Source organism: Ochlerotatus camptorhynchus, unplaced genomic scaffold (genome assembly GCF_037179485.1).
Source record: "Ochlerotatus camptorhynchus isolate MF236.1 unplaced genomic scaffold, CSIRO-AGI_Acam_v1.1 ptg000215l, whole genome shotgun sequence".
NCBI classification, from domain to species: domain Eukaryota; kingdom Metazoa; phylum Arthropoda; class Insecta; order Diptera; family Culicidae; genus Ochlerotatus; species Ochlerotatus camptorhynchus.
The window spans coordinates 1069025-1083291 of NW_027040705.1; the positions used below are offsets into that span (position 1 = coordinate 1069025).

Sequence of the window (14267 nt, forward strand, 5' to 3'; positions counted from 1 at the left end):
GCAGGCTTTTGCGCTTACCTGAACATTCACTCTATGTTCACGCATGCACTCAGGAAAATGATCTTGCACCCCAGCATGAGTGCAATGTTTGCGTTCGAACATCGCTTGCTTCAGCGTTTGAAAAACATCTTTCGTACAGAAGCGCAGCAACCCACCGTTAGTTTTTGGACTCATCCTTGCTTTTTGTTGTTATTGTGTGACTGACATACGCGATGCATTTACAGCGTGGTGAAAAACGATTTTTTATCCAAATATCTATTATTGGAAGGAATTGCTCCGGAAGCGGCTGTTATTGTGAAGCTATGATGTGCTATCAGCTTCAGCTATCAGCTGCCATACATAAGTAAATTTCAGCAAATCCTATAAATAACTCTCCTACCGGTTGATCATTGTTCATTGTCTCAGGGTCGGCCGCTTTAGTCCTTGCCGGTGAAAGCTAAAATATGACTATGACAGTATCAAGAAATTTAAATTTCATACTGCGTTAGTTTTTATTTGAAACACGAACTCTTTTGAAATCTCCTTTACAAATCCAACATAAAAAACGCACGGTTTCAGGGTCTTAAATCATCGACAAACCGACATGAATGACCATAGCAAAAACAATAAAAATTCTGACCAAAGCACACTACTGTCATCTGGCTCCGTGTTTGCGGGAAATATTTAGCTAAGCCATGAAACCGCATACAAAAGTTATGAATTGGTTCGTGTCTGATCTATTCTGGACAAATTATTTTTATCTAGATAAAAAAAAGTCCTATGGTTTTGAAAGTTCGGATCACTGCACATTTAAATCAGCCGTTAACGATTTTTGGGCATAAGTCAGAATTAAGTGTTATGTCGGTTTGTCGGTGCTTAAATCACTGTGCCTTGCAAGCACCGACAAACCGACATGAAACTAAAACCACAGACAAACAGACATAACACATTGAATATTTCTCATTGTAAAACATCGTCGCTAAAACATTACCGCCATCTGTTGAGTACACTGCGGTGGGTAGTACACTGAACAGATGGCGGTAGTGTGTAAACGTCAAACGCAAGGAAATTGACTATGCGCGCCACGCGTGGCGGTACTACCAACTACGACACTTTTATATTGACCGTTAAATACTTGTTCGATGAACAACTTGCTAGTGTTATGTCTGTTTGTCTGTGCTAAAACTTAACTCTTGATCGAGAATCCATAACGGCGGATTCAAATGTGCAGCGATCTCATCTGTCAAAACCATAGAAATTTGTTATCTAGATTAAAATAATTTGCCAGGAATAGATTAGACACGAACCAAATCATACATTTAGTATGTGTGTTCGTGGCTAGGATACACATTTTTCGCGAACACGGCGGCAGATGTCAGTTTTATGCTTTGATCAGAAATTTGATGATACTTTGTATGATCATTCATGTCGGTTTGTCGGTGTTGCAAGGGCTTTCCACACTTTTTACTTAATTTTTGTTATGTACATGGAACCGAAAAATTACCCAAAATTAAGTTCTTTTCATTCATCTCCCATGTTCCGTTCAATAAGCTAATTTTCAGTAAACTGCTTATAGTAGTTTACATTTGACTACGGCAAAAATAATTACTTACTCGTGAGTATATTCTACCCAAAATTAAGTTCAATTGACTCAAATTTGAGAACATCTCATATACTTACTAGTAGCTTATTGAACGATAGTCATGAGAAAATCGATTCCCTCGTTCCGTTTTTGACAACAACAAAAAGTGAGAGTGGGATGCAAAACTTAAAATTACCCAAAATTAAATAAAAAGCTCTTAAATTGAGAGTATTTTTTTCTCTGTGTAGGACCAGTGTTCAGAAAAAAAACCAAATCTCACCAATGCACAAGATCACGCTTGTTTTTTTCAGATAAAAATCAACAAGCAAACAACTGCGGTTGATTTTGCAAGCTGTGATATCGCAGCTCGAAATATCAAGCTAACAAAACTCACCAGCTGGAAATCTCACCAAACTGTGGTGAGTTTGAGTTTCATGAACCGAAACTTCCATAACAACTGGCAGCAGTCGCTTCGTGTCTGCCATCTGAGAAGAGAAAAAAGAGATAGCATTATATTATACCTTCTCTCTCTAAGAAAACGAGTTGCTTGCAACGGAATCATTTTTGCGTCAAGTCAACTCTCAGCTTCAACTTTACATGTTGTGAATAGTCTCGCAATAGGAGCTCGTAAAATCAATATCAAGCATGATATTTTGTTCCAATATCACGCGTGATATTGAGAGCGTATGAGAGGGGAAAAATATCATTTGATTGATGATTTTGCCATCACTGTGGCTATGTATTTGTGGAATATACTGGGATGCAAATTGGAAGTGTCACGAAATAGAGTTTTTATTATTTATGTATTGAGCAGTTCCAGGTCGAATAGCAATAAAAATTGAATTTTTGACTCGAAATCCTCCGACCAAAGACCGGAAAGCGAAAATCCGTAACTTTACGACATTTTAAATGTATGCTGCGCGACATTTGGGATTGATTCGTTCATATTAATAAACTGCTTTAATCAGAATATTCCTCAGAATGGTTCATTTCTCGAAATGCAATCTTCTGGAATATACCGTTTTCCGGCAAACCATTTTTCGGTATATTATTTTGATAAACAATGGAACATTTCCTGCTTTAAGTAGTTTAACAACGAAGAAAACATTTTCGTTTTAACTATAGAAGGGAATATTCCATTCTTTGAATACTTTTATAAAGAAGTGAATGTTTCCAGCTTTGAATAATATGGCTCATACGGGGAAAATAAATTCTGGTAAACGTATCATTCCGGGAATTGGTATTTCGGCAAATTACTTTACGGGAAGCATCACATTTTGCGAAATGTCATTTCGGAAAATGACATCTTATTGGCATTTTTAAGATGCCAAATAGTGGTAAAATTTACTGTTATTGTTGTATAATATTAAAATAACACTCAGTCCGCATCGTGTTCTCTTGTCGTTCGGTTCTATTTGCTTTTTGCTCAAGGAAGTGTTACTGCTACCTAAAGCTACACGGAAACAAATCCGATTCTTTGACTATATGTTTTAGTATTACTTCTGCGTGAAGTCAACGATTTACATAGTTGAAGATGCTAATTTCAAATAACAGACTGTAGTGGTAATTTTTATACGATAGATGGAGTAGATGAAAGCATAGAGTTGATAGTTCCGTTAGAGTACGGCAGTGTGAAAATTGCATATATATATTAGAATAGCGAGCTAGGACAACTTTTAAGGAAGGTACAAATCGGTTTTTTCATCTCTCTTTACCAAACTCCCCCTTTGGAGAGGGATGGTGAGGGTTGACCCCCCCCCCCCGCCACCACTGGCAAAAAGAGATCAAAACCGACCGCTCAAATACCAACGGTGTGTTTGAAACAGTTCTACCGATTTTTTACCGCACTTCAGTTGTTATTTGAAGGAAGGCATCCAGTCGTAGGTTTGGAAATTGCAACTATTGTTTACCCCTATCACGATATGTGCTCCTGTCATCGTCGACTTGACGATCTCGAGGGGACACGGACACGGACGAGGACATACTCCATCTATCGTATAAAAATTACCACTACAGTCTGTTATTTGAAATTAGCATCTTCAACTATGTAAATCCGATTCCATTTTCATGATTAAAAAATCTTGAAACGAAAAACTTGCCATCTCATGAAATCGTAACAATGATTCATGATTTCGTCATGGAAATTCATGATTTCATAATGCAGTGGAATCAAGACCGCTAAAAGCGTTACATGTACTTGGCAAACCGTGTTCATAAACCGCACTACATAGGTATCTCTTATACGCCTTTTGTCTTCTATCTTATACAAGTACTGATAGTCAAAGTATGGGTTTAATGATCTCAAGGTTCTTGGTTCGAATCCAGTCTGATGCTTTATTTTATTCTTTTTGCATTTTTTGTTAAAAGTTAAACCCATGAATTTAGCTCATGATTTCAACTCGGATGATTCATGATTTTGAGAGTGTTTGCTGCGTTACGCAAAAGTTGCTCATGATATCATGAATATTATTCATGGTGTATTTTCATAACATGAAAATACGCTGTGTTCATGAAATCATGAGTCATTTTTCTCATTTCGGAGATCGGATTTTTTCCCGTGTACAACTAATTTAAACAGCACTTTTCAGTGCTCAATATTACCTGTAAAATTTCTACCTTGTTTGACTCTTATTCCTCTTCGATCCTTGTTTATGCCCTACCCAAGGTAATCCTGCTTGGTCATCGACTTGGAAAATTCCTCTTCGATCCTTCGTATTCTTATAGTAACCTGCTTGGAAGTCGATTTGGAGAAACTTGGTTCTGCCGCCCTGGCACCTAAGCGTAAAAAAAACGGGCAATCGCTTGATCCCTCTTCTGATGAAATTCAATTGAGCAATCAATTTAATATGCATACGGATGATGAGAATGATCCATCATCCAGGAAAAATTCTAGTAAACATTCCCGGCTTAATGTCAAAAAGGAAAAGATTCCCCTATTGTGGTAACCAATTCCGATTTCCATGCTCTTTCGCACGGAACTTTTGAAGTTCGTTAAATTTAAGTTTCCATTTCAAATTGGTCTTCGGTGTGGATGCCGTGTATTCGCTGAAACCTTGGACGGATTCAAACGTCTTCTCAAGTATCTTACTGAGAAGCAATACAAATTTTTTAGTTACAACACCAAAACTGAACGTCTGTTCAAGTCTGTTCCTATATATATATATATGATTACCACAGACAAACAGACTTAACACTTCATTGTATATCTTCGTTCATGCATTTAACGGTTGATTTGAATATTATCAGTTCCACGAACTACTCGCCGTAGCGCTGGCATCCGATCACTTTGACGTTTCTATACATTCTATAGAAATTTTATGCAATATTGTTTGCGAGTTAGCGAGCAAGCTTGTTTTCCGCGAGAAGCCCGAGAGATGTCGTTACTGAAATCATATGTTTTGAGATACTATGTTTTCAAGAAAAACTTATTCAAAGAGTTAATTCTGTTTGTCTGTGTGATTACTATCTAGATCATGTTGTTAAAAAAACGGTCACATGTCATCTCGATGGCCACCGCCAGTACGTTCGAGGGATGTCATCAAATTCCAAACACAACCCAAAGTAGCTTTTTATTTCAGGTTTACTGTATTTTTACTTTATGATGTCCTTTCTGGTTCACTTGAATCAACATCCATATTTTCAAAGAGATAACCTAATGCATTTAAGGGAGAGAGAGAGAGGACACTCAATCACACTCACTCGTGTGTATGAAAATCTCTTTACTTAAGTGTTCGTTTTTTTTAAATTTAGTTTTGCATTCTCAGTATAGTTAACTTACGCATCAGTTTGCTGACAATTGTTCGCTGCATCTTTATTTATGGTGAACCAATGCCAGTTTTAAGCGGTAGCTTCTGGATTGAGAACACAGTATATAAAACGTATCGCAATAAATAGAACAGTCGTTGAAAAATTAGTGGAACAATAAAGGTGTTTCTTGACTTGTAGTTTGGAACTAACGCATATTTGGAATGATTTATCACCGAGTAGATTTTTTAAAACTTACCTTTTTATGATAAATTTTGATTTTTGTTTGATAGAATTCGTATTGCTTAGTATAAATAACTCACACCGAGGGCTTGAATAATTGATGAAGCAAAGAGAGCAGCCTATCTTGTTCGCGAGAATCGTTTAATCCTTTATATCCTTTTTTCTAGATGCAAGTAGCGAAGCGAAGCAGATGGTGCATTCAAAATATGTAAGTGTTTCGATTTTTCTTATTGCATTTTTCAACTATTCTAACGCGCGAATGAGTCAACGGTTTATTTTACACTTCTCATTCTATTTGTGCTGATTAGGTATCGTTATTTTTGTTCAATACTGTAATCACCGGCAAACCGACATGAAACATAACCTTAAATCTTGATCGAGAATTCATAACGGCCGATTCAAATGTGCAGTGATCTTATCTGTCAAAACCATAGACAGAGAAAAAATACACTAAATTTAAGTTCTTTTTACCTAACTTTGAGTTTTGCATCCCACTCTCACTTTTTGTTGTTGTCAAAAACGGAACGAGAGATTCGATTTTCTCATGACTATCGTTCAATAAGCTACTAGTGCGTATATGAGATATTCTCAAATTTGAGTCAATTGAACTTAATTTTGGGTAAAAAATACTCACGAGTAAGAAATTATTTTTGCTGTAGTCAAATGTAATCTACTATACGCGATTTACCTACTAAAAATCAGCTTATTAAACGGAACATGGGAGATGAGTGAAAAGAACTTAATTTTGGGTAATTCTACGGTTCAGTGTAGAAATGTTTTATCTAGATAAAAATAATTTGTCCGAAATAGAAGAGACACGGCTAGGATAAATATTTTTCGCGAACACGGCGGCAGATGTCAGTTTTGTGCTTTGATCAGAAATTTCTTTGTAATTTATATAATCATTCATGTCGATTTGTCGGTGCTGTAATTTTGTGTATGACAGAGATCTACGTTTGCTGTATTATAATGGCAATCAGGGTTTGCATTTTAATCTCTCGTTTACAATGCGCTATAATCTTGATCTGCAACGCATTCGAATCATCATCGTTTATGGAGCAATTTTTCAAAACCCTGATGGCAATACAGGGATACTCTTTTACGTTGGAAGAAAAGTTCCGGAAGTTTTCTGATGAACTTCAATTGCATTCCTAGCACAAAAATTTGAAAACTGTCGCAATGCCTAAAGGATGTTAACCAAGTGGTATAAGCTCAATCTTTTCGGTCCATGTTTATACCGTGTCGGTCAGGGTAAATATCATTCTCGGGAACATGCACACACTTGCTCATGCTACGCTACCGGTGCAGGAAACATATTCAAAATTGCCAACGGGGAACCGTACAAAAAAACTAGTCGGAACTCGTTCTGCCTACACCATTTTTTAATGACTATCTATATCCTATAAAATTGGGGAGTGCTAAATGTAAATATATCTGGTTTTTGTTTCACTATGTTCCTTCCTGTACCCTACATAGGCAATTGTTATGTTGACTATTAGCTTGCATCCTGTTTAAATATTATTATTATGTTTGTATTGAAAAATATTTATTGACTTTGCAGCTTGGTATTACAGTTTATCGCTTTTTAATTTGAAAATGTATGTGATTTTATAATCCAACGGTAAAATGCGATCTTACTTCACTATTTGATGTGCATTCTGTCAAGCCGAGTGCGAAACAAAAAATCGAAGTAAACTAAATATGAAAGGTAAAAGCACACGAGTACATCCGGTGAAATGCCGTCCGTTTAAAATATTAGCTTCAAATCAGTCCATAACGGTATCACAAACAAATGAGGTATAGCTTGAAAAATCTTTGGAAAATTTACGGCGAAATATTAAGTTTAGTAAAATTAGGAGTAAATAAACTAGGTGACTTAGAATGAATCCAGAGTATAGTAGAATTCGGCGTCCGTGCAATCACCGGTGGTAGGATTTTTGTCATCATTGTTAGCGTTTGCTCCTTTCCCAGTACATCACAGTTGTATCCTAGCTTTGCTTTTAATGCTACATGTCAGGAGCAGATAACGTGGTCTATGAAAGAGATCAGAAAAGATTGGTTCAAGCAACATTAAATGTGATGATCATACCGTACCGTCTACCTTTACACCATACGCGTCTCTTCAATTAAAAATTAACTCACCTACCTGTATCAATAGCCTTCTACGTCGTGAAGGTCAACCCGCTTGTAGTATTCCTCCTGGGAGGTGCAGTCCCACTCATAGTCGCGATAGAATTTAGCCCTCCTAAACCACCACCACCCAGATTCCCGTACATGCTACTACTCATACTCGCACTTCCAGCATTAGCTCTTTGCTGTTGCAGCTGCTGGTGTTGTTGCTGTTCCTGGAGATAGAGCTTCCGATATTCGGCATACATTTGTCGGGCTTGATTCAGTACCCGTACCACATTGTGCTTTCGAACCATTTTGTCAAAGTGCATTGCCATCTCGTTGTAGTCCATTCCAGTTTTGATTATGTAGTCCCGATGTTGCAGCAGAATGGTCAAGCAAAGAAACATTAGGAATGGATTTCCGCCACCGAATTCATGCGGAGCAGGTAGGACTCCGGCAACCTTGATCGATTCGGTACCGTCCAGCCCGGTTGCATTGGTTGGGACGTTCACCGATGGCTGCTGGATGGCTAGGTCAATTTTGGACGCTTCAGATGCTTCCTCGAAGGAATTGCTTGAACCAGCCATATTTGCTGGCTGCGGGGTGTTCAGCGTGGCTTCGGGTGGTGAAGAGGTTGTTAGGATTCGCATCGGTTCGATGCTATTTGCTTCGTAGAATGGATTATTGGGATGGAATCTAAAATTGACTGTGGGGGATCTATCTGGGGAATCGTCCGAGTCGGATTCCGGCAGGATCATTGAATTACGGTTAGAATTGCAGTTGGATTGGTCACCCGTTCGACGAACCAGGCGTATCGGAGTGACTGATTTTTTGCCCGTTCCTGTTTCTACGATTATTTCTCCATCGTATTCGAGCTCGGGGTATTCATCGGGAGTGGTAGCCGTTCGCTCGATCATGGTTGTTAGTGGCCGAGCCTGCGACAATTCACCTCCGCCGGTGGAGAGTGAGCTTTCGACCTGATGGAGCGGATTCTCCCACACGAAAACGTCCGCATTGGCACTGGAGGTACTGACACGCTTGCTGTCGATATCTATATCACTTTTGGGTCTCTTTTTCTCCCGATACCGAACAACATCTGTGCTTGGGACTTCCTTCAGAGCACAGATCTCGTCTACTGATTGCATTTCTAACGCATCACCCGAGCCATTTTGGTTCAGTTTGCGATAGCTAATTGGGTGTACTTGTCCGAACGTTTTAATCGAATCTACACTCTCCGGTGGAGTATCAAGTTCAATACATCCGCCCAGTGTGTAAAATCTCTGCTGATTGTGAAAGTCAGTACCGAACACATGACGATCAAGATTCTCCAGCTCCAGTCTCAGCTCTCGTGTCATCGAAGTCGTCATTGGGAAGTATTCCTGCGAGTCATCCGGACTACTTCCATCCTGAATTTGCAGTTGGAATTGATTATTACCATTTTCTTCGTCGTCTTCTTTTTCACCATCGACCTCCTCCTGGAGTGGTTGATGAACCGGTGATACCGAAACGGAACTATCGTCCACTATAAAGCTACTATTATCACTGGATCGTGATATGGCCGTAAACGAATCGACAACCCCAATGCTGGACGAATCGGAATCATCGAACGAGGACTTGGTCAGCTTGATGAGCGGTTTCGGTTTCAGTTCATCGTACTCGATGGTCTCGGTCGAGTCATCATCCATGGTAAAAGACGATCCGGTCGTTATAGTGACAGTGCTACCAGTGGAATCCAGCGATGAGGCAATCCGTTTATTATTCAACCGATCACTAATGCGGCTCCGGTTCATAGCAGCGAAGCTAAGGAATTCGTTAAAGTTTTTCACCAGCTTGGGCTTCCGATCGTCACCTCCTTGGCCTCCGGGGCCAGCTGCTGGGGCTTCGGAATCCGATTTGTCCAGCGATGCGAAAATGCCTGTGAAAAGAAGGATGAATAGCCTTTATAGTCATCAGTCGGCAAATTAAAAGAATAATGTTTTGACCACAAATGACCGTTCATTTTTCATTTGGTTCATTGTACTTTAAGAAACAACTTGAAGAAGGGCAGTAAGAAGCATTTACTAAAATAGCTCAAACTTCATAAAAACTCAGCCAATCAAGCTGAAAATTATACCGATACATTTTGAATATTTGATCCACGGGCAACGAAATTTTAATTTTTTGATGCACATACTGAAAAGTTACAGCTCTTTGAAATTTTTTGAGAGACTGTACTGTCAGTACTGTAAATCTCAAACTTAAACACTCGAAAAATTTCAAGCTAGGGAAATATCTTTCATTTCTCGCATCTAAATTTATCTACTTGCATCGCGCTCCATCTTTTCGCAGAAAATCTCACAATCTTCTTTCTATCTACTCAGCATGCGCGCATTTCACCCAACAGAGTAACCTATGTGCAGCTGTTCAACAACTTTTTTTCTAGGCCGTATAGCGGGTCTATTCTGTTCCATAGTGTCCTCAGACCCAGAGTTCCCTTAGAGTTTTAGGGTCACATCACTTTCTCTTCAAGCTATGTGTGACAGTTGCCGTCACCGGATTTAAATGGTTTACAATAGCTCAATTACCTAGAAGTGGTTTTGTGATATGAGGAGCTCGGTGGCTTAGTCGCGATCGTTTTTGCTTACTGAGCAGATGATCGTGGGTTCAATCTTAGACTCCGTCACAGTATAGAATTGTAAGTGTCGCATCGCTTTCTATCCTAACATGAACTCATTACTTGAATTCAGCGTATCGCTTACTCAGAACTCTCCTCACAACACTCTTTCCACAATTGTCTTGAAATATTAGTCAAGACAACCTTGTCTCAGTTTCATTGCTGTCTATTTTGTGGAAGCTTATATTTGTGCTCTGTAAATTTCGAGGTGATAATGAGATTCGGGGAAATGTAGTACAACCCAATACATGGCCGGTCACAAGTTCTGCGAATCCCACCTTCCCCCTAAAACACTACGTCATTTATGCACGGTACCTTAGCATGTGTTACCTGACAAATTGTTCGCTTGAAAACTGCCAGCAAAGATTCACCGTGGAAAATTAAAAATCTGCTCAAATCTCTTACCTTTCTTGCTGGCAGCTAGCTTCTCCTTCAAATCTCTAAAATGACCGCCGCTGGTGGTGCTGAAATTCTTCCGCTGAGTACTCAGCTGCCGTGCAATCAGGTTTCCGGTGCCAGCCGAAAATAAGCTTTTGCTTCTGGTGATCGGGGAATTTCGGGAGCTATTTTCCCCACTAGCCGGCTGCGATTGTGGTTGCAGCTGTGGCTGATTATCCGTTGGTGGCAGTTCCTTTCTTAGTTGCTGCAGTTGAGGTTGTTCTTCATTCTTGAACTCTTGAGTCACCACCTTCAGATCTAGCGGTTCGCCAGGGGTCACCGAATCTGGTGGGCTATCTAGGAAAGGATTAGTGCCAACTGTCGTGAGTGCTTCTGGTGCCTGCACCGGCGATTGTAGAAATACATTATCGTCTTCATCATCGGGGTCTTGTTCGGTTCCGTCTTGAGTCGGAATGTTGCATTCCAGAATGTCGTCATCTCCAACGCTGCGGACTATTTTCCTTTGTTTGACCAATGCGGTTTTCGCTTCGTCCAAGCTCTGGTGAATCTTGTTTATATTCTTGCTGTTGTATAACGTCTCGCGTGTAATATTTTCGTCCAGGCTGAGATTTAGTCTTTTCGTGGCGTCCAGTTTGCCCGGTCCAATGAGGATGTTAACCGGGTTGGTGCATGAGGAACTTAGTGAAAGCGCTGAGCTCTGCCGCCTGAGGGCGCATACTTTGGTGTATGGATTTTCTCGTGGAGTTCTCATCACGACCTGCGTAGGACTCTTCGGCTGTGGAACGTCCATCGGAGGAGGTTCGTATTCTTTTTCAAACAAAGCTAGTTCACTGTTCGGAGCCATAGGAGGCAGGGAACTCCATAATACTTCTAACATTCGCAGCGAATCTTCAAAGGCAAATTCTCGTTTCATCTCCAACAGTAACCATCGGTAGCAGAAGAGTAGATCATCCGCCTGATGCATTTTAAGGTAGGCGAAAAAATCCGGATCATAGTATTGCAGTGCCTCCGATAAGTGGTTAAACTTCAAAGTCATCGCAATCCCGTCTAGCATAAAATTGCAACTCAGTCTGGTCATAACTGCACAGAAACAAATGTACGCTTGAGCTTCGTCAGCCATAGTGACGAGTAGTGGCGAAGCAATGTCGGACATTCCCTGGCAATAGCTTACGGCCGGATGATTCAGAGCATAGGTTGTTAGTACGTTGAATAGTGAAGCGATGTTTTGATTATCGTCGCTGCCAGCGTAGAATGGATGCAACCGATCGGTTCGTAGAACATCCTTCCGAACCATACTAGTGACATATGCCAATTCGCCGACAATGTTTCCTTGCTGGACCGCTGTTCGCCACACGTCTCGAAGTTTATAGTATTCACCTTGAAACAATGAAATGTAAAAAAAAAAAAAAATGTTAGTTTATCACACTCATTCAAACCGTTTCTAAACTTACCAGATTTTTTCTTCATGTAATCCATCCTTTCCCTACCGGTCATTCCTTCCGGGTACACATTGAGTATGTGCTTCCAAATGACCCTTCTCAGACTGGGATCGATTCCTCCCAGATAGATAACCTTTCTCAGTTGTCCCGGTTCTATAATCTGACCTACTGAGTCGCAAAACGTCCTAAACTCGGCATCTGCCAACGGAGGTCTGATGGCTTGTGTCATCAAAGGATCTTCTGCTAGATTCAGGGCCCTCTGAACCAGCGAAAGCGTTTTCTCCATATGGTTCATTATCAGCCCTGGTAGCTTGGTTTGCACATACTTCTGACCAGCTCCGATCGATTGCTGCAACGAAACCAGTTCCCGTGTAATTCCTCCAGAATTTCCCGATCCGTCCCATTCCGAAGTCTCTGAGAATGGCTTTATGTCTACTCGCAAGTACAGACATGGTTCGCTTTTTGATGCTATCGATTGGTTATGAGCTCTCAGGAAGGCTGCTTCCAAATCCCAATCCGAAAGCACCACCAAGTAGCTTTCATGTCCAGTGGCATCCAATGCTTTGTAGCTAATGCCGAAGTCTGTCCGCAGATCAAACGCTTTCGCCAAAATTGAACACAGCACTTCGAGGCTGGTAATCTGTGGATCGACACTGAACTTCCGTGTCTCGGGTGGCACATTTTTCTCACATTTCTAAAGGATAGTAAACAATCATTGAAACTTTCCAAATTACACAACCACTTCGTTGTTGTTCTTACCTTTACTTTCACCCGCACAGCTTCCCGATTGTAGCTAAACACTCCAGACATTCTTAACAAGTTACTCAACTCCCTTCTAATCGCAACTCACAGGAATTTGCCTTTCCCGTGCCAGATTCTGTCTTGACCTTGTTTAGCCACCAGCCAGTTTCACTTTATTTTACCCTTCTACAACGACTAAACAATCGACCACCAATTATAATAGTACCTGTTCACGTTGGTGTTGAAGCCATATTTTCCGCTTTCGAAAGTTAAAACTTGAGAACAAACATACTGCTAGTGAGTGAGTCTGATTGATTGGAATTGATGAGAAACACCAGAGGAACATAAACAATTTGATGTACGTGACTCGTCCGAATTTTGCAGGAGTCCACAAGAGTTACGATTTTTTGCGAACCATTCTTGATAATTAATACGTTCTGGAACTGGTTCTTTATGAGATCAATCACTGGCAGTTCGCAGATGATTAAAAAACCTAATTTTCTGCAATCGTCTGGCACAGAAAAGAACGTCCTCCCACTAAATTTTACAAGAGTCTTATTGGATTTTTATTTATTTGACAAGGAAATGAAAGGAGTTTACAAAAAGTAGAGAGTGGCGGGGAGGTTATTTAACCTCCCAGTGAGCATGTTCTACACGAATGAATCATGAATCTATTAGCTGTGTTCAATCACTCCGGTGCAGAAACGTCATCCACCAACATTTTGATTGAGCCAAAGTTGTTGGTTCTTTGGCTCGATTATCTGCCAATCCAATACCCCGTACATAATATGGCTTATATCATGCAATAATTAACACTCATACAAACACAGCAAAAAAAAAATTGTTGAATATTACATCGAAACTGCTGCAACCAGGTCAATCCATCGGTTGTGTAATATCACATCGTACAATGTACATCGATTTTGCGAACAAAATTACATCCATTCCAGAACAACATGTGAAAAGGGCATACAAGCTTTTTGTAAACAAACCTTTGTAGGCCCTTTTCTCACCAACCGAGGGTCGCCCACGCAAACCAGCAATATCATCGGGAAGGGGAAAGTGTCCCCTACCCGATGATGTTAAAGGTTTGCGTTGGTGTCATATGGGTGGCGAGAAAAGGGCATAAGAAGGTTTGTTTACAAAAAGCTTGTATGCCCTTTTCACATGTTGTTCTGGCATTGATGTAATATTGTATCTGCTTTTTGCTATTACATCATTATTTCATACATCAGCTTGAATAGCGTAATTCAAGCTGATGTATGAAATAATGATGTAATAGCAAAAAGCAGATACAATATTACATGGGGGCGACCCCGGCTTAGTGGTTAATATCCATACCTCTCACGCCAAAGTCACGAGTTCAAATCTCACC

At 40.2% G+C, this 14267-nt stretch overlaps 2 protein-coding genes across 3 annotated transcripts in view; one reads left to right on the top strand and one right to left on the bottom strand.

Moving 5' to 3' along the window:
- The window catches only part of conv (convoluted), a 378533-nt gene that overhangs the window by 246792 nt on the left and 117474 nt on the right, over positions 1 to 14267 (top strand). The gene's annotated exons all lie outside the window — the stretch shown is intronic.
- Positions 7063 to 13434, bottom strand: LOC135703518 (uncharacterized). Of its 2 annotated transcripts, none has more exons than XM_065224747.1 (5): positions 12911 to 13434; positions 12164 to 12845; positions 10719 to 12089; positions 7695 to 9575; positions 7063 to 7581 (listed from the first exon to the last, which is right to left on the bottom strand). In XM_065224747.1, the coding sequence occupies exons 1-4, from the start codon at positions 12959 to 12961 to the stop codon at positions 7711 to 7713; spliced, it is 3969 nt and encodes a 1322-aa protein (XP_065080819.1). In that variant the 5' UTR covers positions 12962 to 13434; the 3' UTR covers positions 7063 to 7581; positions 7695 to 7710. The 2 variants fall into 2 exon arrangements, with proteins under 2 accessions (XP_065080819.1, XP_065080820.1); XM_065224748.1 differs by having other exon boundaries at positions 7691 to 9575.

Coding starts and splice junctions, on each gene's coding strand:
- LOC135703518 (XM_065224747.1), bottom strand. CDS start 12,961: ATGTCTGGAGTGTTTAGCTACAATCGGGAAGCTGTGCGGGTGAAAGTA. Junction 12,846..12,910: donor CTGTGCGGGTGAAAGTAAAG/GTAAGAACAACA, acceptor ACTATCCTTTAG/AAATGTGAGAAAAATGTGCC. Junction 9,576..10,718: donor GCTAGCTGCCAGCAAGAAAG/GTAAGAGATTTG, acceptor TTCTTTTCACAG/GCATTTTCGCATCGCTGGAC.